The 26,602-nt window shown below is 39.8% G+C and overlaps 1 protein-coding gene across 1 annotated transcript in view; it reads left to right on the top strand.

The window, feature by feature from the left end:
• The window catches only part of TRPV4 (transient receptor potential cation channel subfamily V member 4), a 1,138,869-nt gene that overhangs the window by 1,095,046 nt on the left and 17,221 nt on the right, over positions 1 to 26,602 (top strand). The window contains exons 13-15 of the mRNA XM_044068503.1: positions 6,541 to 6,842; positions 15,110 to 15,237; positions 24,473 to 24,597. Coding sequence (XP_043924438.1) covers positions 6,541 to 6,842; positions 15,110 to 15,237; positions 24,473 to 24,597 — 555 coding nt within the window. The remainder of the gene's footprint in view (positions 1 to 6,540; positions 6,843 to 15,109; positions 15,238 to 24,472; positions 24,598 to 26,602) is intronic.

A 26,602-nucleotide genomic window follows, 5' to 3' on the forward strand; every position in this document is an offset into this window, starting at 1 on the left:
CAAACCATAACTACAGATGCATCAGACACTGCTTGGGGGGCCCACCTGTCAGGAAGATGCATTCAGGGCAAATGGAGCCCAAATCAAATGCATCTACATATCAACCAGAAAGAGATGCTAGTTGTTCAGAATGCTCTGACAGCCTTCAAGGACTTACTTCATCCAGGACAACTACTGATAAAGACGGACAACACCACAGTTATGTGGTACATAAACAAGCAGGGGGGGTACACATTCCTACCCCCTTTGCAGACTAGCCTTGGCCTTGTGGAACACGGCCTTGACTTACCAAGTACATCTTCAAGCTCATTTCCTACCAGGAAAACAAAATACTCTGGCAGACGACCTAAGCAGAAATCTTATGGACCCGCATGAATGGAAACTGGATGCACAAATCTTCAGCATGTTAACACAGAAATGGGGGAGCCCAGACATAGATCTATTTGTCTCTCCCCAAAATTATCAGTTGGACAAATTCTGCACAAGAACTCATCACAAAAAAGCATGGAAAGTGGATGCCCTGTCCTTCAGCTGTAAAAACCTATCAGTCTATGCCTTTCCCCCTCTGCCTCTACTGTACAAGGTCTTACTAAAAGTCAGACAGGAAAGACCAAAAATGATTCTAGTTGCTCCGGACTGGCCTCGCCAGCACTGGTACCCACTTCTAAGAAATATGTCTCAACTTCCTCCATGGTACTTGCCTCAAATACCTCATCTACTGTCTCAGCAGAACAATCAAATTCTGCACACTCAGCTCCAAACTCTGAATCTTGCAGCATGGCTGATCAATTAATTATTCAAACAACACCTCTCAGTAAATCTGTGATGGATGTCATTTTGGAAGCCAGAAGGCCTAGTACTAGAAAATCTTATGCTGATAAATGGAAGAGATTCTGTGCTTGGAACCAACCACAAGGAATAGACACAGCAAAGCCCAGTATTCCTCAGATTTTACAATATTTGACTGAGATGCTTGACAAGGGCCTATCTTTTTCTTCAATAAAAATCCATGCCTCTGCCATCTCGGCTCCTTACAACACAGAGCCTCCCCTCTTTTCTCATCCTCTGATTAAACAGTATCTTAGAGGGGCCAAAAATGTAAGGCCTACCAGAAGATCACCAACTCCTGCATGGGACCTCAATTTTGTGCTGGAAAATCTCACCCTGCCTCCTTTTGAACCAGCAGCTACTGCGGATGTAAAATTTCTATCTTGGAAAACAGCTTTTCTCTTGGCAGTCACTTCAGCAAGAAGGGTTTCAGAACTACAGGCTCTCATGGCAGTGGAGCCTTTTATTATATTTTACCCGGACAGGGTGTCCCTCAGGACCAATCCTCCTTTTATGCCTAAGGTGGTATCCAGTGTGGCTCTTAACCAGACCATTCACCTGTCAACTTTTTACCCAAATCCGCAGAACAAGGGGGAGCGGATTCTGCATTCATTGGACGTACACAGACAACTAAGATTCTACTTAAACAGGACCAAGTCTCTAAAAGTCTGAGCAACTACTGGTAGCATTTGCTGCAGGGTCAGAGGGGAAGGCTATATCAAAGCAGACTATTTCTAAGTGGATAAGCCACTGCATTCGTTTCTGCTACTTGCACCATGGTAAACCTGTGCCCAAGGGGATCAGATCACATTCCACCAGGGCTGCCTCTATTTCAGCCGCTTTTCTCAGAGGGGTTCCAACCAAAGACATTCCAGAAGCTGCTACTTGGAGCTCTGTTCATACCTTCACAAAGCATTACCATTTGCCTCTCTTCTCCAAATCCAGGGCCGGCTTTGCCACTGCAGTTCTGCAGGGCCTTATAGCTGCTCCTAATGTTGTTTAGTTCCATCCTCCCATCTATAGCTTTGGGATTTTACCCAAATGTAATGACTGCAACAGTGAAACATGAAGAACATAGTACAGTTGTGTACACTTACCATAAATGTAGATGTTCGAGTGTATTCACTGTTGCAGTCCGAGTTACCCAGCCGCCATCCCTCTTACTATACCTTTTCTTTCCTTCACTATACACAAAAGCCTTTGTGGTGTATTTGCTTTTAGATGAAGGTAAAGTTTATGTTTCTAAAAGGGCATATATATATATATATATATATATATATATATATATATATATATATTTTTTTTTTTTTTTTTTTTTTTGTTTGCTCCCCATTTGGGGGCACCTGACATCTGGGGCAAGAAAAACTGAATAAAATGGTGGCGGCTGCATGTTTTATATCCCTGACGACCTGACGTCATGGAAGAACAGAACAGGCAGCAACCGATGCAGGACCCAAGATTTTGTTATTCAGACTGACTGAGAGCAACCTGCCAGCAGATTACCCAAATTTAATGACTGCAACAGTGAATACACTCGAACATCTACATTTATGGTAAGTGTACACAACTGTACTTTCTTCCCAGTCACATTTTTCTTTGTCTTTCCTTGTCCCTTCTTTTTTGGTTAAAGATCACCCAAGAGGCCTGGGTTATTTCTATCATTTTGTCAGGGTTATTGCATGGTTTGTAAACCCCCCCCCCCTTTTTGGGGGCATTCCTAAGCCTCCTCAGGAACAGCTGTCCTTTTTTCCAGAGGTTCTTCAAGGCCTGTGGGTTCAAGGAACAATTCAAGAAGTTCCAACTCCTCAGAGCGGGAAGGGATTTTATTCCAGAATGTTGGTCTCCAGGAACGAGGACATCTGGAGACCCATTCTGGATCTTTTTCATCTAAACACCTTTTTGAAGGTCCCTTTCTTTTGGACACTGTCCCTTCAAACCTGGTTTCCTCTGCTTCTTCCTCAGGCTTTTCTAGTTTCCCTGGATCTCAGGGATGCTTATCTGTGCATTCCTATTCATCCCCTTTATAGGAAGTGTTTGTGTTTTTCTTCTACTTCTTTATCTGCTTTGCCCTTTGGCCGCTCTACTGCCCCAGGGGTCTTCACCAAATGTCTTGCTCCTGTGATTGCTTTCTGCAGGTTAAGGAGAATACAGATCTTTCCTTATCTGGATGACCTCCCTCTTCAGGCCTACTCCCCAGAGGTATTACTTCAGCGTCTACACTTTATTTCTTTCCTGGAAAGCCTGGGATTTACAGTAAGTTTCCAAACGTCATCCCTGACTCCTTCTCAGGATCATGTTTTTCTGGGATATAGGTTTCAGACTTTTCCAACACTGACATCCCTGCCTCCTCCCAAGGCTTTAACATTGATTACTTTCTTTCAATCCCTTCTTTCTCTGACTTCATTTACAGCCAGGGATTTTCTAAAGGCTCTGGATTTCCTGGCTTCCAGCCTTCCTATGCTCCCTCTAGCCAAACTTCACATGAAAAAGTTCCAGTTGTTTCTAAAGTGAGTTTGGCTTCAGTATTCTCATTGTTTAGATTTTCTAGTTCTTCCATGCCTTAAGCTGGAACTTCAGTGGTGGATTCTTCAGTTGTTCCCCAACCCAGGTCTTTCTTTTCAACCTCCAATCCCCTCTCTGGAACTCTTCACAGATACCTCAGATGTGGGGTGGAGGCCTCCTTAGATCTCTTCGACAAAAGAAAGACCACATCAGTGTCAAAGAGATGAGAGCTCTTTTGCTGGCTGTTCAGGCTTTTCATTCTCTTTTCCTTCCAGGGCCCCTCAAGATTCTCATAGACAATACCACAGTGATGTGGGATGTCAACAAGCAAGGGGAGATGAGGTCTTATCGCCTATGCAGGTTAGCCCTTCAGGTTTGGGATCTGGCTATCCAGTATAAGGTGACCGTTCAGGCAGTATACATTCCCTCAGATCAGAACACAATGATAGATTCTTTGAGCAGGATAATTCACAGGGATGTGTCTCTGGACATTGTCCACCAGTGGGGTATTCCTGAAGTGGATCTATTTGCCTCCCATCTGAACAGACAACTTCCTCTATTTTGTGCCAGAGTCTCATGCCATCTGGCCTGGAAGGTGCACTTCCTATTTGTTTCTTGGAAGGGGATTTTTTTTATGCCTTCCCTCCCCTTCCTGTCATTGTAAAAATCTTATTCAAGATAAACAGGATGCTCGTTAAATCTTACTGGTGAATCTCTTTTGGTCCAGACAGCATTAGTTCCGTCTTCTTCTCCATCTAGCCAAGGGCAATCATCACAAGTTACCTCACGGGGTGGACCTACTCACACAAGACAAGGGATCTCTCATCCATCCCCACCTGTCCACTCTTCAACTGGCATTGTAGGTAAAAGGGTTTTGATCACCTACAGACACCTTTTTTTCTGAGGATATGCTTCAGGTCCTGTAGGAGACCAGAAAACCCACTACTAGAAAATCTTATTTGTCCAAATGGAAGAGTTTTTTATGTTTGGTGTTATTCTCGTAACCTCGATCTACTTACTGTGGATGTTCCTTTAGTTCTCTTTTATTTGTTAAATTGCTCAATACTGGGTTGGCATATTCTTCTGCTAAAGCCCATCTGTCCGCTATCTCTGCTTATCTGCCTATGACCCCCCCCCCCCCTTTAGCCTTTAGATTTGAAGCCAAACAGTTTCTTAAAGGTATCATTCAGATTTGGCCTTCCTGAAAGTGTCGCTCCTTCTTGGGACCCTAATTCTGTCTTAGAAGAATTCACACAGGCAGGCTCTTTTTGAGCCTGCTGCTTTCAGCTTCATTAAAGCATTGTTCTTGGAAGACTGTTCTTCTTTTGGACCTTACTTAGGCCAGATGGGTGTCTGAGCTGCAAGCCCTTATGGCTGTTCCACCTTTTCAGTTTTCCATAAGAACAAGGTGTCCCTTCATACTAATCCTTCTTTTATGGCCAAGATGGTTAATGAGTTGTGTCTTAATCAGTCTGTTAATTTGCCCGCTATTTTCCCTTCTCACAGTCTGCTAGTGAGAAGGTTTTGCACACCTTGGATTTGCATAGACAACTCAGATATTATTTGGATTTGACTGAAGCTTTTTGTAAATCTGAACAGCTTTTTGTTTCTTTTCATCCTGGGTCTTTAGGTTTGGCTATTTCCAAACAAACCATTTCTTCTTAGATATCTAAAGCCATTTCTTTTTTGCTGTTCTTTTCATGGGAAATGCCTTCCTTCTTCTCTTAAGGCTCATTCCACTAGGGCTGTGATATCTTCTAGTGCTTTGTTCAAGGGTTTGGATACTAATTCTGTTCTTGAGGCAGCTGCCCGGACTTCTGTGCATACCTTTGCCAAGCACTGTAAGTTGGATGTGATTTCTAAGGCCAGAGCTGGCTCTGCCAGGGCCATTCTCCATGGCTTCCTAGAGGGCTCTGCCGGCCCCCCCTCCTCCCAGTCTTATTTCTGAGCTGTTGTACTCTCCCTATTATAAAGAATACTGCAGCAGTGACAAGGGAAGGACATAGTACGGTTGTGTAAACTCTTACCATAACAGTAGATGTCCTTCTCTTCACTATTGCAGTATTCACTCCCTCCGTCATGCCCCTGGTCCTTTTTCCTTCTGCATATGCTTGTTATCTTCTAGTATCCTTGGATCATTATTCCTACTGGGGCTTTTCAGTTATGAGGATGGTACACCTGGACGTCACCTTTATGCCCTGTGCCATGCTTGGGGAGCATATCTGTGATGTACGGTGTAGCCATTGCTACCTAAATGCTTTGCTATACTGGCCAGCTATTGGGCTACCCTTGGCATGGAACCCTATTGTAAAGAATACTGCAACAGTGAAGAGAAGGACAACTACTTTAATGGTAAGATTTTACAAAACTGTACTTTCAAAGTCTGGCAGTGTCAACCATTTCTGTTTCCACTTTCAACATTCACTTCTTAGTAACTGCATAAAGCAATGGTGGCACATTTATGTTATGACTACAGATAATTCACCTTAATTTGCTGTAGTAGTTCCAGTTAACCCCAGGGGTGAACTCTGGGAGTTAAAGCTTGAATATAGAGAACTACTGTGGAAAATTAAGCTGAATGGTAGCACTTGCCCTGGAGTGAGTGATACTGTTTCTTTCAGTAGTGTCTTGAAGTTACAGGCTGCTAAATTATAATTGTATGTGATTGAAATATGTATTGATTTATAATGGTATTACTGATTTTATTATTTTTTCAAATTTTAATGTTTAATGATTTTAATTAAGGTACTTGTTTTAAATTTATACACTAAGTGGTTATTTTATATTCACTGGATGTTAGTCATGTGATCAGATTAATAAGGTGTGTTTACATGGCCGGTTTAGCATTTTTAAAAAAAGTTCTGATGAAGTCCATAAGATAATGATGGACAAAACGGTTCAAATTTTTATTAAATATTGTGCGTTTTGTATTACAGGTCATTCTGTGTTGTTTTGAAAGGATGTGATTTCAGTGAGTGGACAGTGTCTGTACCTGTGATGATTTTGGGTTATTTGTTTGTGTACGTGCGGTTATCTCCAACCATTGGTTCCAAATTTTAATTCAGAACCAGCTTGGTATCAGTTAGTAGTTGTAGAATAAGATCTGGCACCACTGACACCAGTGGCATCTAAAACAGACAGACCTGCAGATCATTTGAGAATGCCCATAGAAAGAAGAATGAAATGTGTTTTTTTTTTTTTGTCTTCCAGCTCTTGTGTCACTGATGACCCCTTGCCCTGCTTGTTCTGATGGTAGTACAAACTGCACAGTGTATCCATCCTGCAGAGACAATGGCACCTTCAGTTTGTTCCTGATGGATCTCTTTAAACTGACTATTGGCATGGGTGACATGGAAGCATTAAAAAGTACCAAATACCAGGAAGTGTTCATCATTTTGCTGGTAACATACATCATCCTAACCTTTGTGCTTCTCCTAAACATGTTAATCGCCTTGATGGGGGAGACTGTTGGACAAATATCAAAGGAGAGCAAACAAATATGGAAACTGCAGGTGAGGATTTTCATAGTGCCGTTGTTTGTTTTATTGTCTTTAAGTAGGACACTCTGTTCTCAGTAAATGTAGAAGGTCTAGCTGTTCATTTCACACTACAAATTGCTATTTCAAATGCAAACAGAAATCAGTGGAGACCAAATTATACTGATATAAAACTACATTTTATTTGTTCTGAAGGACCTTATACACATATGAGCTAAGGCATTAAAAGGGAATATATTCAGAATGTGCAACAATCTTAATGTTGACACACAATGTCAACATCGGAAAATCGAGTCACAGAACACTGACACCAAATAAACTAAAGAAATACAACAGGTGCTATGCATGGGGGGGGGGGGAGTCCCCCTGCACTCGTCCATTTAGTGGGGGCTGCACCATTCACATTCCCTGCTGCTAGTATGTACAAACTCTGAGATCACACTACAGTGGGGAAAGGGCAAAAACCCAGTCCCCACTCAACTGTGATCTTAGACAAGTTACACGCTCATCAATGTTTTCTGTGAATCGGTCTCCCGGTGTTGATGTGTCAACATTCAGAGCATTCAGTGTTCTGAGTGCATCCTGTTAAAAGAGTGTTTATAAGAATGTTCATAACAAATGTGGCTAATTATTTTGAATTTCTAACTAGATTTTAGAGAGCAAATAGTTTTGCATCAGTTTCATAGCATATGTAAGATCTGTTTTGCATCCATTGTCTTTTTAAAGCTTTTTTTTGTTTCTGTGCAGATCTGCTAACCTCAGATATGACCACTTCTGAACATAATCCCCCACCCCAGTTGTTGCTTCATGGCATAAGAATTTGAAGCAGCCAGAAGTGCTGATGTCATATTTCATGTCATCTTTTTAACTTACCATTTCAATTCTCCATTAAACCTGTTAGTATATAGCTGTCTTAATTTAAACCAAATTTGAAAGAGATTGTATTCATCTTTTCTTACTGATTGGTTCAGTCCAAGCCCAAGTTGCCAAGTATCCATTGTGCAGCTACCCCCAGTCACCAGGAGGCGGTGCTCCCACCAAGCCAAACTCCAACTCATTCCGTTTCCTGATTTCATTTTTACCTGGCTAAGCTGTCTTTTAATCACCTGGACCACATTTTAATCCAAATGACTGACAATACAGGCAAATGCTTTACCTGTATGCCAGTGCAATAGCCTTTTATTTATTATTTAGACTTTTCAGTACCCATTGACTGTGTATCACCCAGTCATAGTTTGAATCTGTTATGCATGCCTTTGATGGTTGTCCTTCTGGGACACCATTGTTAAACAGTAGGTAGCAGTGACACTGCTGCCTTTTATTTGGCATCTTTTTAAGAAGGAACAGAACCCAAGGGTCTTGAAATATGGAATGATGTCATATAAATTGTGTCTTTGTTGTTTGGAATAATGTCTTGTAAATAAGTATGTTCCTCTCTGAAGTGCACTTTACCTGAATCTGGATTATAAATGTCTAGTTCTGTGTTTAAAATTTCCATAACTATTGCCAGATTCTTGGGATTTTTGATAGAAGAATATTAGCCCTGGAAATGGAAGTGATGTTTTGGTTTCACAAGATTAAAAAAAATCATTTGGGCAAAGGGAAGTCAGTCTGTGTAGAAAAAGCAGATTAAATTATTACACACACTAGGAATCAAGGACTGTGATAAAACTTTTATTTCAAAACTGTAGCAACCAGTGCTGTGGCTTGCATTATCTTCGGGATTGTATGCTTTGAATAAGAAAACTACATCTTTGTTGATAGTAAGAAAAGGTTTGACCAGTCAGCAAATGGCAGCAGTTAACAAGCACTGAAGACAAAAATGTTAAAACATCTGTCACAATGAGTATTTACAATTCATTTCATTAGAACAGGAAATTTCTGATGTAAAAAAATATGTTTCACTTTGCAACAAAAGAAAAATTGAAACTGGATTTAAGTACAACTTAAAATCAGGAAGACTGTGTAGAATGACACTTCAGACACTTGACAAAATTTGTTGTGTTAGTGGGATGGTGTCCGATATCTACACATAAAATATCTTTTATGTGCTTCAGTAGTCTGACCCTCACAGGCTTAGAAAAGTCTGCCCTGTATAATATTTTTTATCGTACACCACCCCCAGCACATAGGGTTATAAGTAGCAGATGTTCTTCGTGTTTCACTGTTGCAGTCATTACATTTGGGTAATCTGCTGGCAGGTTGCCCTCAGTCGGCCTGAATAACAAAGTCTTGGGTCCTGCGTCAGTTGCTGTCTCTTCTTCCAGGACATCAAGTCGTCAGGGGTATAAAACATACAGCCAACGCCATTTTATTCAGTCTTTCTTGCCGCGCGGTGCCCGAAGCAGAAGCAGTTTGCAAGTGTCAGTCAGCTGACTCCTGAAATTTTTGCATTCGAGTTTCAGAACCGAAATCTTCAAACTAAAGCTAAGCACCCCATTGGGGAAACTTTTTCTTGCTCCTTACCGATGTCAGTAAAAGTTAATAATTGCATTACTTGTGGGAAGCAAATACCTCATAAGGATTTCCATTTATACTGTATTCCTTGCCTAGGCCCAGATCATAATGTGCCTTGCTGTCGGTTTTGTGCTAGATTTAACCAACACACTATTAAGCGTCGGTATAGTTTTGCTTCTAAATATTTTGGATCAAGATTTAATTATCCTGAAATGTCATCATTTAGTGTTCCGACTACCGGACTTCACAAAAAACGCAAAGAAAAAGACAGACCGAGAACGCTGAGGTCCAAAACCAACGACGAAGCTTCTCCTAAACCAGTCGCTGGTTCGCCGGTACTCAGTGAGGGGCTTTCGCAGCCCCTGATACCCGCTACTTTTGAGTCGCAGGCCTCTACCGAGACCCATGCGGAGTCCGGTATGCCGTGAGATTCTCAGAGTATTGAACCCGTGGATGTCTCTCCCTTGGATGGGTCCAGAGCCGCTGAGCAGGCACCGGCTTCTGAGGGTGTTTTCAGGCCTCAACATTTTTATATAAAACTGCCGCCAGCCTCAAAAACAAGGTCAAAAGCACCTTCTGTGTCAAAAAACCAACGCATGAGCCACGTGCTCAGGACCCTATGCCTAAAAAACAGATGATCAAAATGGCTGAGGACTTAATTACCTTGATCAGGGGTTCCCAACCCCCCCCCGCTAAGAGGCCTAGGCAAGGCACTGATTATGAATCTTCAGATCAGGTTTCCATTTCTTCTGATTCCTCTTCTGATCAGGAATTTTCCATTCCACCCTATGAGGATTCTGATGCAGAGGAATCCATCCCACCTGCTTCTCCTCCTGAGAATTACTCTTTTGGTGAAATTAAGGGAACATTTTCACTGGGAGAATCAGGACTTCTCTGAATCAAAAAAAAGGCTTAGGGATTTCCTTCTTCTTCCTTAACATAGGCCTTTGGCTATACCTCCTGTATTAGACATTGTTGATAATGTGTTTTTGGAATCAAGAATGGCTCCTAATTCCCTACCTCCGGCTCCTAGTCAGCCAGACAGATATTACAGGGTTCCTGACTCTCACAAATTTCTATTCAAAAATCCTGCTGCTGACCCTGAGACTATTTCACAGGGTCCCAAGGGTGTTGAGGCCTCTACAGCCAAAAATCCTACCCCCTCTGATAGAGATTCCAGGGTGCTGGATAGATGGGGAAAGAAGGTTTATACTTCTGCTACCTTGGCAATCAGAGCCTTAAACTGCCAATTTCATATGCTTAAATATCAACAGCATGTCATGGGCCTACTGAAACAGAAAATTATGTTGATTTCTGATTGTGTGGAAAATAAAGAATTACAGGAATTATTGCATTCAGTAGAACAAGTTGGAAAGCATACTTTGCAATGTGGTTTTGATTCCTTGGAGGCCTCTTGCAGGGCCACAGTTACTGGATCTGTGATTAGAAGGCATGCTTGGCTCAAGGAGCAAAATCTGCCTGATCATGTTAAAGCTAAATTGTTGCATGCTCCCTTGCAGCATGACGCTCTGTTTGGTAATAAGGCAGAAGAGGTTTTAAAGAAAATGGAAGACAAAGCTAAATCTATGCAAACTGTAAAATATTTCTTGCAAGTGCAGCCACCCAGGTTTAGTACGTACTGGCCTACTAAGAATTGGTCCTTTCCTGTGTCCAACAGAGCCACTCAAGGCAAATCCAGGTGCTCAAAAGGCTCCAGATACTAATCACAGGGTTCTTACAGGTCAAAGCAAAGGGGTGCCTCCACCTCCAAATTTGGAGGAAACAAAGGACAACCCTACAGTAAACAGTCTCAATGACTTTCCTGTACCATCACCAATCACTTATCTTTTGGCAGCCCTCTTGGGGGGAAACTAGCACTTCATGCAAAAAATTGTCAGTTAATTACCCAGGACAAGTGGGTACTGATAAAAGTATCCCAGAGGTACAGACTCCATTTCCATACTTTGCCAATTCCAAATGGATGGCCAGATTTGCCACAAAATCAGTGGGCAGAGGCTCAGAAACAAGTCATGTCTCTCATGGATATGGAGGCTATTCAACCAGTACCAGCAGAGGAAAAAGGACAAAGTTTTTATTCAAAACTCTTCCTGGTACCCAGAAAAGACAATTCTTAGTGTCCAGTATTGGATTTATCAGTTTTGAACACGTTCCTGGACATTCCAAAATTCATAATGCTGACTTTACAACAGCTACTGCCTATGCTGGGCAGAAATGCTTGGTTAGTGACTCTAGACTTAAAAGAGGCATACCTGCATATCCCAATAAGGGACTCATGCAGAAGATACGTCCGCCTCAAGGCAGGTGTTTTGCATTACCAATTTTCTGCACTGCCCTTTGGCTTATCTACTGTGCCCAGGGTCTTTATAAAGTGCCTGGCATCCGTAATTGTATTCTGCAGACAAAGGGGTATACAAATTTATCCTTATCGTGGACGATGGTCTCATTCAAGCAGAGGACAAGGACACTCTTCTTCAACATCTGGCATTTGTAAAGAGGCTTCTAGCATGCCTGGGGTATACTATAAACGAAAAGAAATCCCAAATAGTACCCTCTCAAATAATTACATTCCTGGGTGCAAGCTTGAATACAACTGCCCAGATGGCTTACCTTACGCCAGACAAACAAAGGCAACTGACAATATACGTCAAACAAATGGCAACAAAAACCCAGTTATCTGCAAGACAAATTCTGCAGGCTTTGGGGTTCATGGCATCCTGCATTCTACTAATTCCATATGCAAGACTGCATATGAGGAAATTTCAATGGTACCTAAAGAGTTTATGGAGCCAACATTATCACAGTCTGGAAAGAATGATACCTCTCATTCCCTGCCTACAACAGGAGTTTCTTTGGTGGGTGGAGACATGTCACCAAAACAAGGGACTGTCTTTCACTCTACCCCCTGCCACCCAAACCCTAACTACAGACGCATCAGGCTATGCTTGGGGGGCCCACCTGGCGGGGAGATGCATTCAGGGCAAATGGACCTCAAAACAAATGCATCTGCATATCAACCAGAAAGAGATGCTAGTTGTTCAGAATGCTCTGACAGCCTTCAAGGACTTACTTCATCCAGGACAACTACTGATAAAGACGGACAACACCACGATTATGTGGTACATAAACAAGCAGGGGGGACTATTTGTAAGTGGATAAGCCATTGCATTCATTTCTGCTATTTTCATCATGGTAAACCTGTGCCCAAGGGGATCAGATCACATTTCACCAGGGTTGCCTCTACTTCAGCAGCTTTTCTTAGAGGAGTTTCAACCAAAGACATTCTAGAAGCTGCTACTTGGAGCTCTGTTCATACCTTCACAAAGCATTATCATTTACCTCTCTTTTCCAAATCCAGGGCAGGCTTTGTCACTGCAGTCCTGCAGGGCCTTATAGCCGCTCCTAATGCTGTTTAGTTCAATTCTCCCATCCATAGCTTTGGGATTCTACCCAAATGTAATGACTGCAATAGTGAAACACGAAGAACATAGTACAGTTGTGTACACTTACCATAAATGTAGATGTTCGAGTGTATTCACTGTTGCAGTCTGGGTTACCCACCTGCCATCTCCCTTCTATACCTTTCCTTTCATTCACTATACTCAAAAGCCTTTGTGGTATATTTGCTTTTAGTTGAAGGTAAAGTTTATGTTTCTAAAAGTGCATCTATATATTTACTGTTTATATATATATATATATATATATATATATATATATATATATATATATATATATATTTGCTCCCCATTTGGGGGGCACCTGGCATCTGGGGCAAGAAAAACTGAATAAAATGGTGTCGGCTGCATGTTTAATACCCCTGATGACCTGACAGCAACCGACGCAGGACCCAAGACTTTGTTATTCTGGCCGACTGAGGGCAACCTGCCAGCAGATTACCCAAATGTAATGACTGCCACAGTGAATACACTCGAACATCTACATTTATGGTAAGTGTACACAACTGTACTATGCTAATGTGGTTCAGCAGTGTACATGTTAGCAGCTTATTGAAGCAGTACACATCAAAGTAAGCCTGCAGTTACAATACCAGGCACGAATGTGGTGCATAAGAACTGGTAACATGCACTTTGCTGTGTTCTGTGGCTCACAGTGCAATAGGTAGTAGCAGGGCTTAGTGTTGATGAAGAGAAGACCTATATCGTAATGGAGGGGCTAATATTGTGATGGAGTTTGTTAGTAGCTTGTGTCTATGGAGTACACTCTTTCCCTGCTCTGTGTGATGGCAGGCTCAGTACAACCTAGAGAAATAGAGAGCAGAGGTGTATGCAAGGCACTGTTATTTAAGCAGACAGGACAAAAGCTGAACAGAGCCAAGTAATTTGAACTTTCATTTCCATGGGTCAGCCAGTCACCCAAAACACTGGTGAGTTACTTTCTGTCCCACAGCAACAACAGTTAGGAGGAAAGTCTAGTTCTGTACTAACACAATCAAGTAGAAACAAATTAGCTTAACTCAGAATTTAAATATAAACAAAGTTCCATATTCCTGGATGTAGAAGGGATCAGTAACAACGTCATTTTGGTAAAACTCGGTCAAAGTAGGAGACTTGTAACACAGATAAGTGCATTCCTGCAAAATGATGACAGGGCATTCCTCCAGGGATTGCCTGCATATAGGCCACATTTTCAAGAATGTCTCTATGAAGGATATATGTGCCAATTCCTTTTTGCCATCAGTGCATACTTATACTAGATGAAACAGCTTGATCTCCATTCTAGGAGAAGAGCAGTCTTTGGAAGTGAGTCCTTCATAGTATCCTACACTGAAATCCTGTCCTATTTTGAGCTCTTTCTACCTCATTAGAGATTGGTTTTGAAGATATGTTTGTATTTCTTCCAAATAAATTTACTTTCTGCCGAAACCCCGTTGAAATAAGATGCAACAGATTTTCAGCACTCAGTACACCACATGTACTAAATACCTTCACAGGTAAATACTAGGCTACCAGTTCACAGAGTGTTACAAACCTAGCCAGTAACTAGAGGTCAGAGTCCAACCGTGTACATTGTATCTGTGAGGAAACAACTTTAACCATTAAGCCAAGCCCATCTCTAATCTTATTTCCTCAATCACTCTTGGATGGGATGCCCCACTGCTGTTGCTGTGGCAATAGGGTGTCCTTTGAATAAACTTCAGGTTTATATTTAGGACACAGTCAGAGTACTTTATTGCAGTAACATGACCAGTTTGAGCAGTGTACGAACTGAGAACTTGGATTGTGGGTTTGTGCCCTGCATGAGAGTTTTTAAGAAGAATTAAGTAAGAGGGCATGAGAGGAAGCACCAAAGTATGATGTCTACTTCAGAGAGCTTTGTCAAAGTCCATTTGGCATATTATTATATATTGTTTCTACTGTATTAATCTTTACAGCTTTTATGATTCCTGGGGTTTTCATTAAAACAAGGATACCTCTTTTGTAACTTTTGGGATACCCCAGTCATCAGATTAGTAGAATAAAATAAATGCAAGCAGTTAACTATGCAACAGAATGTAATGGCCTGTTTTCTTTTACCTGTAAATAAGAACACACTTACTACTGATGATGTACTGCATGAATAGTTTATAACCTGATAGTGTCACAGCTGATAATTGTAGTAGTTCTATTTTACTGAGTTTCAAAGACTGATCTAAAGTTGGTGCTATACTGTAGATGTTTCCTTCTCAAGGTATAACGGTATGAAATACCTTATTAAACCAGCCTAAATGTACCTAACAGACTAGTTTTTCTTTTGATATGCATTCTGAATTACACTTGTGAAATAATTGTAATGATTTTTTTCTCCAGTGGGCTACTACAATCCTGGACATCGAGAGAGCATTTCCAGTGTTTCTAAGAAAGGCTTTCCGCTCTGGTGAAATGGTGACAGTGGGGAAGAATTCAGATGGTACGCCAGATCGAAGATGGTGCTTTAGGTAATATATCGACCAACTATCACTAAAGTGAAAAATAATTTTCTTCTGTCTCCCATTTCTAACTAATTAGTGTGTGTGTGTGTGTGTGTGTGTGTGTGTGTGTGTGTGTGTGTGTGTGTGTGTGTGTGTGTGTGTTTTGCCAAGAGCTTATGTGCCATTGTTATACATACAGACTGTGATGACAAGAGGTTAAAAAAAAAAAATAGAGAGAGGGAAAGAAAACTCCAAAAGGCAGTGTGAATATATTTTTAAAAATTGCACTTGAATAAAACAACCAGCTTGGTCTTTCATTTGAGACATGTTTTGAAACTGTAACACAACAAAATAAATTTTCTTCATTGAGATGACTTTTATGCAAGCAACAGTGCCCAGCAGGGTGTGCGTTATTGTTGAACTAACACTTGCCAAGGGTGTTCTGAGGCCTGATGCAGTAGGCGGAGGGCCTCTGCACCATTTGAAGGGCATTATTTCCACAATAACACATGCCCTGGAGGGCACTATTGTACTTAGAAATGGAATGGGCTATTTGCAAAATTATTTTGTAATTTTTTTTTTTAATATCATATACATTTTTTCTTTATATAACTGGATGTGCAATAGTTCCTCCCCCTAATGAATCAAACTTCCTTTAGTATATTTACTTTTGCTAGAGGAAGTATTCTACATCAGAAATGTAAGATATGCAAGTATTTTAATATCAAGGCACACATAAACACACACATATTCAGAAGCATAAACATACAGAGTCAATTCCTATCAACCAAAATAGGGACATATTTTAAATATTGCGCTGTTAAACATAGAAGGTTGCTGGAATAACAGATTTTGGGTTAGCCTGCATTCCCTGAAGGATATGAAGTCTGAAACTCCAACATCTGCCATTACTTAGTGACTTCAGTTCTTAGTGATTTGCTAGAAAACCACAAATTTTATGAGAAGTAAACCAAAAATCTAGATAGTTGAGAGACATGATGTAAACACACACACACACACACACACACACACACACACACACACACACACACACACACACACACACACACACACACACACAAAACAAGCATTGCAACTATTTGCATCGTGTGTATAATACATAGTCGTAGTATGACAACTTTGAACGTGATATGGTCGAAACCATAAGTTCGAAGTTTTCATACTTCGAATGGGAAAAAACAAATAAAAAAAAAAAATACAATATACCTGAGGGTTGTAAGCAGCCCCCTGCACCCTCCCACACCCTCTGCTCTTTATTTATACTAACTCTGAGGTCGTGCTACAATGCAGTAAAGAGAAAACTTCCTTTACTGCACTGTAGCGCGACCTCAGAGTTGGTATATTTAAAAAACAGAGGGTGTGGGGGGGTGCAGTGGGGCTTGCACCCCTGCAATATCACCTTTTATTTTCTTTTACCTTTTTTTTAATGTTTTTATATGTAGTCGAAGTTCCATAACTTCGGACATATGTATTCGTACATATAGTTGTCGAAGTTACGGAACTTCGACTGTGTAATATAGACCCGTTTGCACCACACCCCCACATCGTCCCTTTTACTGTCTGTGGTTTTGCTTTCAGTGAGGTTTAAAGTCAGTCAAAATGCCTATTATTAAGATTTTTATAACTTGTAATGTTTAACAAACTGATGCTAATGGGGACCGTCTCTTGCGGTCAGTATTCTCATCTAGCTATCTCTCTTTTAATTCATTCTTACACATACATGCACACAAATACACACTCACACACAAATGCATTCATACACGCATACACACACACAGCTTTCCTTTTTTATTTAGTTTTTCCTTTAATTTTACACTTGCTACACACATATATATATATATATATATATATATATATATATATATATATATATATAGCAAATGGTGGCCACTGGCTTCTTAACTGTCTAAGTTTCACGGCAGCAAGGTGGCATACTCATTTTTCAGTGGGCATTTCCTATACATTAACACCCTGCTGGCGAATATTCATTCTCTGTTTAATGTACAGTTTGCCCATTCTCTAACAAACATTAATCTTGTGCATGCTTGAAAACCATATGAGATCTTCTTCTTCTTTTGGCTTATCCCGGTTAGGGGTAGCTGCAGCGGATCACCTGTCCGCTCATGATTGGCAGTGGAGTTTTACAGTGTCGAGTTGCCAGCCTGGCGCCCAACCTTCCACAGAAGGCACACACATGCACACAACCACACCCAGGGCCAATTTAGTGTGTCAAATCCACCTACAGCATGTCTTTGGGATGTGGGAGGAAACCAGAGCAACCGGAGGAATCTCACGCGACCACAGGGAGGACATGCAGACTCCACACAGAAGGCACCCCAGCTGAGGATCGAACCGGAGAACCTCTTGCTGTGAGGCAGCAATGCTAACCGCTGCACCACAGTGGCCACCCTTGAAAACCATATGAGATACTTGTCTGAAAATTACATCTTTGAGTGGGACTGTAAAGTATGTCTTCTACATCCAAGGTTTCAAACTTTGCCATTACGTGGCAAATATTACTGGAATACTAAGTTGCATCGCTTGATTGTCTTTCAACATGAAGCCTTTTTTTGTAATGTACATTATATATGCTGGCAATACCATTAGCAAAAGAACAATACAGCATGCCTGTAGTATACATGCAGTACCACATGTACCATACCACATGTGAGTAAATGCTGCAGTAGTAAACCACTTACACTGTTTTCCATATGTACCTACTTCACATCATCTGTACCTCTGATTTGTATTAAAAGGATGTGATAATTCACTTTTGAGTAGTTACAAATGTAGCAATATATTCCTCATGGAGGTATGTATGGGGGTGGCAAAGCAGCACCCTACTACTGCAGTGATGATATTTTATAAAATATATTGTTCATCTTAATAACAGCTGACCTGCATGCACATGTATGACACTGTGTCTTTCTTCTGATGTACTGCAGTATTACCTATAATATCTGCAGGGGTGGCGCTATTGTGCTTTGTCAGTATTACATCAGATATCGAAGGTTGTGCATCAGGGCTGGCAACTCGGCACGTAAAAATCTATCTGCCAATCATTAGCGGACCGGAGTTCCGCCGTGGCGACCCCTAACCGGGAAAAGCCGAAAGATACAACAACATCAGATATCTGCAGTTGTTCTACCTTTAAGTTACAGGATAGCTTGCTTTTGTAGCACACTATCTACTCTATTTCTTGTAGCACCTGACAGGGGAGGAGGAGGAAAGAAGCAATTCTATTGCACTGATGTCATTTTTCCAAAATATGCATTACAAATCCTGCCATTTATAAATCTGCTGAAATGTTAAAAGGTACCTTTGTTATCATGCATTAATAACAGTTCTTCTACAGTAGTCCTCCTTCCTCTAGAGGGTGCCTTACTAATATTCTGTTCTGTTTTTATAGCATGCTTCATAACTAATATCATTTTGCATTTTGTACAATACCTGCAGGCTGCATCAACTTCAGTGATGCAACATAATCTTTCTGTACTTCTGCCTCTTAATTCTTCAGCAGATGAAGTGTTAATTCTGATCCATTGTTTTAGTAAATAATAACTGGAATTTATGCATAATCTTAGCATAACTATTTGGTAACATTATGTTTTTTTTTCAAGAAAATTCCACATACCTTACGTGTCATACACCCAGCAGTAATGTGTTGGTTATGCTTAGTTATATCTGGCTGTTCTGTCATATGTTACAAACACAGTGGCTATCAAAAATGCTTATGTAGAAAGCAGGAGGAAATGTATCTGAAGAAACAGGGTTTCCGTGATAGCGTTATGATAGCCACAGAGCTTAAACAATCAAAAGCTGGGAAATGGGATAATGGGGATGACAAATATTCATCGTACATCTACATTGTAACTCCAAATTAGAATTTGCCTAAACATAAGATTTGCTGTTGCTTGATTGACTTATTTTAAAATCCTTTGACTGTGTGGACCATAAAAAAGTGTGGCAAGCTACTTAGAAAAATGAGGATACTGAGTCACCTTATCCCGCCCCCCCAACCAGAGATCTCTGTTAAGACCAACAAACAACAGTTAGAACCGAATAGTGATTAATGGAATGGTTCAATGTTGGGAAAGGAATGAAACAAGGCTGAATATATCAGGTGAAATATTGGGCTTGATGAATCAGATGTTAGGATCAAAAATGACTGGAGCAATGTTAACCTCCAATCTACAGGCTGTAACCATACAACACTGCTACTTCTATGTAAATATACTGGCTCCTGTGTCAATGTACATCAGAGATCAGGGCCTACCCCAAGATACAGCAGTTTCAGACTTAGTATTTTTTTTCAGTTCTTGCAGCTCTGAGAATCACACTTATGGTCCTTGAGCATACAACAGTATCCCCAGATGATACCACTCTGATGAGTTAAAATGAGGAAGAAAACTGAAGAGCTTGTTGATGAATGTGAAAGTAGGAAGCACAAAAGCTGTATAATCAGAAAAACTAAAATTATGTCCTGTAGCCCTGTCTGTTGTTTATGGATAGACAGTTAAGAAGTGGAAGCAGCGATACATTTTTTTTTTTCTGGACTCCTAGATGGTGACTGTGAGCATGAAATTAAATGATTGATTTTTGCAAGGAAAGCTAAGGCTAATCTGAGCAAGATTTTAAAGAGCAAAGACATCACATTGTCAACAAAGATTCATATAGTCCAAACTATGGTTTTGCCCTGTAATAATATGTGGGTGTTGAGAGTTGGACTATTAAGTAAGGCTGTGCACCAAACAATCAGTTCTTTTGAACAGGTGTGCTGGAGAAAACTTTAGAGAATTCTGTGGAATGAAAGATCATATCAGTCCGTACACTGGCAGGCCTGATAGTAAATCTAAAACTCACGTTCTGTGGCAACATAATGGGAAGACACTAAAGAGGGCAGTGATACTGAGACAAACTGATGACAAGAGATGAAAAGAGCAGCAGCGGCTGAAGAACGTAAAGAAACGGATGTTGACAGGCAGGCCTGGTGTACTAAAGTCCTTGAGGTCACAACTCAGTGAGTAGAACACGGAACACTGAACAACCAAATGTGCTGAAGCAGTCCCAACAACTACTGTTATATGTCTGTTGACTTTGTCATTATGATTATTTGCAGAGCAAAAGAAGTGCAATGTGCTGGCATTTTAACATTCATTTTGCAATACCAGAAAGTAAAGTCCCAAGTCTGAGTTTCAGAAGACACACCTTAGAACAGGTAGCTTAATAGTCATGGCCAGAAATGGTAGTATAAGTCTGTGTGTCCTTTAGATAACCAGTGTAGTTATCCAGTGTTACTACCACATATCAGGACCTCTGAGGGCCATCAGAATTTCGTCATGCTCAGCAGTACTGACTGTCCTGTTGAGTTCTGGAGCAAAATTGTTATTAACCAAGACCATTACTGAGAAGAATTGGACTGAATCAGTTTGTTTTCAAGTTAACAAATAAAAAGAAAATGAAAAACACAATCAACTTTGCTGACATGTTGAAGAAACCTAACCAAGGGCTTCTTCTGATCCTCAAACTTGAGTCATTTTTTTTCTTGTCAGTACTGGTCCCTCCTTTTTTCTGCCATAACTTTTTTTTTTTCATTTTTAATCACTACTGCAGGTCTTGTCCAGTGGTTCCCCCATCCTGTGCCCCATTACCTCAGTTGTTCCTTTCAGAGGAGAATGACAAAAGCCATTGGCCCATTCATTCTTATTTCAGAAGACTTATCATTCCCCCTAGTCAGTGTCTTGTGGATTCTGCAATGACTGCCTGATTGGGGAGAGGCATACCTGCTCCCATACAAGCCTATTGCAGTGACTGAATTATAATCTCACTGCTAAAACATGTGAAACTTGAAAAAAAAGTTATGGCAGAAAGCCTCTTACATGGAGGGATCCCATACCCTTTAGCAGGCATCACTAATGTGGCTGGGCTAGCTGCCTTCCTACACTTACGATGCATGAGGTGGTGTAGGACACTTAGTCCTAGTCTCCCTCACTCAACCTGTCCAGTTCTCATTCCGCTAGTCTAACACAGGCTAAGTCATAGGCAGGGCTAAATCCCTCCATGCCACAGGACTGGTCGTATATCCTATTCCTCTGTGCTGTAGGACTGGACATGTATCTCATCCCCCTGTGCCCCTGGACTGGACATATATCCTAGTTTCTTGTATATTAAGTTTCCTACCCCCGTACATTCTGCTAATGATTTTAATGGTCAGAAAACTAGGACCCTTTTCTTTCTTGTCCATTTTAGCATCACACCTGTATTATAGTTTCTTCTCTTGCTTGGATTAGTTTGAGCTTTCTGGGTTTGGGCTTCCATTTAAAGTGCATTTAATCTACCTGGCTGCCACAGCTAAGGGAAAGCAGCTACCAGTCCTTCCATCTACTCCAAGCACGTTTAAAACCTGGCATTGCCTGCTGCTTCACCACTTCCATTTATTTGGTTATAAGGTACTTTCTCCCAGACATCCACTTGGGCCTTAATTTTTTTGTCTTAGTCTTGCTCAAATATTTGCCAAATGTATATACATGTTTCAGATGCCTCTTAATGTCATATTGCTTTCATTTTTAGGTGCCATCACTTCAGAATACTTTTCCAAAACTTACAGTCCATTCAATTATGAATGCTGGGAAACTTCTTTTTGAATGTTAAGAAATTGCTTTCTTTCAAGCAGTACCGAAGATTTGATTAAAGGGGAATTACGTTGGAACGGGTTTGAGTTTTTATGTTTGTGCATTAATGTCGAGCTGTAGTCGATTCTGATGTCGAAGCATGAAACAGTTCATTGTGTCCAAAGCTAATGTTTCTGAACATCTGTCGGGGATTTTGTCTATTTGAGTTAAGAAATAGCTGATCATCATTGTTACTAAGTCAGACGACTTAATCATATGCTCTGTACATTGTCAGTTCCTTTTAAATAAAGTAAACAATTATGTGTTTCCACATATCATCAAGAGCAGAGAGTGTCATTATGTAGAATGGCTGGTAACTTTGAATGTTTCCATCTCATGCCCATTAACCCTGCTCATAGTGTTGTTACATAACTCCATCAAATGACCTATAAAGTGAGATGGCTATTGGTCTGTTTCACACTGTCAGATGCCTTATGTGGACATTTATAAGTTTTTATTGACAATACAATGCTTTGGTGAACTTATTTTGTCTAGCATGTTGCATTTTGTTTACCTCAGTAAACACACATTATTATGTTTCCATTGATGTTTTGAGTGTGCTGTGGATATCAGACTTTCTAACAGCATTACTTTTGGATTAACACATCTGGATTTCATTATGGTACTTTACATTTTTTTATAGCTTGGTTTATGAACCACATCTGGAATAAGGCGCAGCAGCAGGAAAAACTTCTTAAAACTTCAATCACAGTTATTTTACAAGTACAAGTTGAAGAATTATGTGTATTATAAGATTATGTCAGCACATAGTAATAATAACGCACAATGTGTGAGGCAGAAAACCAGAAATAAAAAAAAAAATCAAAACCATATGTTTTGGTTATGAATAAACTGAACAATTGGTAATGTGATTATTTTTTCTAGATATATACTACCATGAATATTTCTTGAACATTTGTTTGATTATTGACCATGTATGGAAAAAATTAAGGGAACCATTACTGATAAATTATGTAGATAAGTTGTTAAGCATTTCATTTGATATTCTTAACAATATGAGTATGACAAACTATAATCTGTCTGGGCCCAACACTGTGACAGATGAAGAGAGCTTTCCTGCAAGGAACTTTGACTCTACATACCTGTGTAGGCACTTTACTTCCTGCACCCCACTTTGAATACTAAACCTGAAGGCCGCTGCACCTTGGAGTAAATGCCCTTTCAAGTTTTTACAGTTTTTGTTTTAGACAAATTACATTGTTTCTCGATGAGCCCTACCAGTTCCTTTTATCCATCCCTGACTAAAGTTTAACTGTGTCTTAACTATCTAGTCAGGTAAAACAAGTGCAGACTTTAAATTGTAAACCTCTCCTGTGTTTTTAAATTCTTCTGAGAGAAAAAAACCTCTATAATAAATCATTTAGTCTCAGTTCCCTGCACAGTTTACAGAGTGTTAGTTGTACAAGAATAGATTTCTTTCCTTGATTACAGTACTCACGTAACCCCACAAAAAGGTCTTTTAATCTGCATTACTAATGTCGTGTTCTTTCATGTGTTGCAAGCATTTTACTTTAGTCTCATTTAAGTTTAACTAATTCAAGGTGTTAGAGCAAGCCTTACTGCATTTTCTTACTCTCTTAAAAATAATGTTCTAAGTCCTTAGACCACACAGATGAAATGCAGTTTGTCCCCCGTCCATCTGACTGAAATATATCAGGATTCTGTGAAGTCAGAGTCCACTTTTGTTCAGTAGGTACCAAGTCTAACGAGGCAAGGCAGATGCTAATATCTGAGCTGACATCACACTTTTTAATTTATTTTCAGTTGTGGTTACAGGTGGTAGCAGGGTTTGGGGTGTCAATAATTGGTGCTACAATTGTTGCTAGGTTGAGGGTGAAAATGGTAGGTAAGCTTTTTGTTTTTGACCAATGGCAGATTGAAATTAATCTGATTTATTTGGACCCTGTGCCTTATTTAAATAGTAATTTAAAAGGAGTCATATGATGCATATGTGTTTTCTTAAATTGTGGTGTCCTTTTCAAACAAAAGTTATGTATGCAGTTATTGTCTGTTACACTACTAATAGAAATGTGTGTTTCTAGAATAATGAGATGATGTTTTTTAAGTGCATTTTTTTTTGGATTTTGTTAATGATATAGGCACATATTTGACACATACCTAAGGAAAGTCCCTCTTAAAGTTATTTCCTTGTTAATGTAATGTTCCACAAACTGTATGCTCTGTTAACAAATATGTTTACCCTGCTCAAACATTTATTAATTTCCTGCACGATGCAACTCATAATGCTGTGGCTCACATTTCACGTGTTTTAGCTCATATGGCTATTTTTCAGTTTATAATGGCTTTGTTCAAGCAGGCATTGCTTCACAGATGCCAACTACCTATCCCTGTCATAATACAAAATTCAGAAAATGCTTTAGTATTGCTCAGCCTAATGAGAAGCTCAAGTAGTGTATTCGTATTCCAAAAGTGGGCTCCATATTTAATAAAACACCGTGTTTTCATTTTGAGACATTGTTCGAGTGATATGAGGTATCATGTTATGCTGCATCCAGATTAATATATTTCTCTGCTACTTATTTCTTCAGGGTGGATGAAGTCAACTGGTCTCACTGGAACCAGAATCTGGGAATTATTAATGAAGACCCTGGAAAGAATGAGGAAATGTACCAGTTCTATGGAATTTCTCATACTGTGGGGCGTCTACGTAGAGGTAATATGGAAAATTAGCATGTGGTACTACAAAACGTCATGCTGCATGTTTGAAATGTCTGCCAAAGAGTAACCAGCAACTACACAATGATGTAAGGACAGGTGCCAGCTGGATACTGACTACTACATAACTGGGGCATTTGCATTTCCTAGGAGCTGGTCTCATCTGCTGAGGAGGACAAATTATATATATGTTGTAGTATATGTGAACCATTTTCAGGGATGACCCAGGAGCACTGTCTGATTAAAAGACTTGCTCAGAGTCGCACTGTAGGCCAATGGAAGTTGAAGGAATCAAACCCTGTAATCTTGACATTAGGAAATAGCTCATTTAAAGCTCAGAGTCTTACTTCTGTGCACTAGATGGTGATCTTTTACTGCCCATAAGCGATGGCTACATAGCAGTGTACCACAGTCATGAGAAAGAATTGTTACTTAAGACCAGCTGCATGCATCAACCCCAAACTTTATTTGATTTAATGATTGGATAATTTGACTGATATAAGGACACTTTTCAGCTATGACCTGGACTATAAGGAAGAGAAACATAGCTTGTTGTAATTTTATTTACTTATTTATATCTGTTTACTAAGGTACTGGTATATCCCCTCTAGTAAATCTGCTTTGTTGTTTGCCTTTTTACTCCCAACTGTGAATTCTAAATCCTCCAAAAACTCCTACAACTGCATTTAAAAGGCTTAATTCGCCCCTTTTGGACACAAAGCTCTCATACTTTGTACTCTAGCTACCAAAACGAATTTCCTTTAGCTATTTTTCTTCTGCTATACATAATTGAAACTATCTTTTAAAATATCTTGTTCTAAATGTTTTTTTTTCTCTTAATATTCTGTGACTCTAAAGAGTGCACATTGTCATTGGTTAACACTGATGTAGTTTTCTAGTTATTGTATAATTTTTATTTTTTATGTGTAATTTTGGAGCTTTTTCCTTGGACCTTCCCTGAAAAAGGGCAACATCTCAATTGGGCTATCCTGGTCAACAAATGTCAAATAAATGATAAATAAATACTACACTGATCAATGTTGACCAATTTTAGGCTCAGTCTGGGTAAAGTAAAACATTTCACAAACATAAAATACAGAAATGTAAGCAATAATAGAGTAGCTCAGGCTACTTACATAGAAAAAATGTATATACAAGTTCATATGTTCATAGCTGAATACTAAGCTAAATGCCCTGAAGGGCAACTTTAAGCTTAGCCAATAACCCAAAATCAGAATCAAACCCTGTACGTTTTATCTATGATGCAAAGACTTTAACTATTATAGCAATAATAATATATATGTGGATCAAGTTCATATGCATGAAAGTGCAGAAGAATGAACTTTAAAAGATGGATACCAGAACATGGAAACTTCAGAATAACGAAAGCTGAAAACAATGAACTACAGAACATTGAACATCTACACAGCACTATGGCGCGAACAAAAATAAAATCCAAATGTTTTGCGGTGGGGAAGCCCTCCCCACATCCCCTGCACATTGCATATACCAACACGGAGATCACATTGTAGCTGGAATTAGGCAAAATCCTAAACCCAGTTAAACTGCAATCTCACGCAGTAATTCACCTGCCTGTTCGATGTTCTGCAGTTCGTTGTTTTTGGCTTTCATTATTATGAAATTTCAGCTTTCTGGTCTCAAGTCTTTTGAAGTTTGCTCTTCTGTACTTTCATGCTTATGAGGGTAACCCAGATCTATCTATCTATCTATCTATCTATCTATCTATCTATCTATATATTATAGTTAATAAGCAGAGTGTAATGTACATTAAGCACAGTTTAATGTATGGTATGTACATTCGTTTCTGAAGTGGGTCGGCCTTCAGTAATTCTGAGAGAAAAAAGTCTTGGAAAGGAGATGGGGATAGTGTTTTAGGTGATGTGTCCTGTGCTGATGCAGTAGCATTTGGTTTGTATGATGAAGTGTTTTTTTGAGTTGCATTTTGAATTTGGAGTAAGTGTTTATTTTTTATTTTTAGGTTA

The sequence above is a fragment of the Protopterus annectens genome, chromosome 4.part0, assembly GCF_019279795.1.
Source record: "Protopterus annectens isolate FY-2018-M chromosome 4.part0, PAN1.0, whole genome shotgun sequence".
NCBI lineage: Eukaryota > Metazoa > Chordata > Ceratodontiformes > Protopteridae > Protopterus > Protopterus annectens.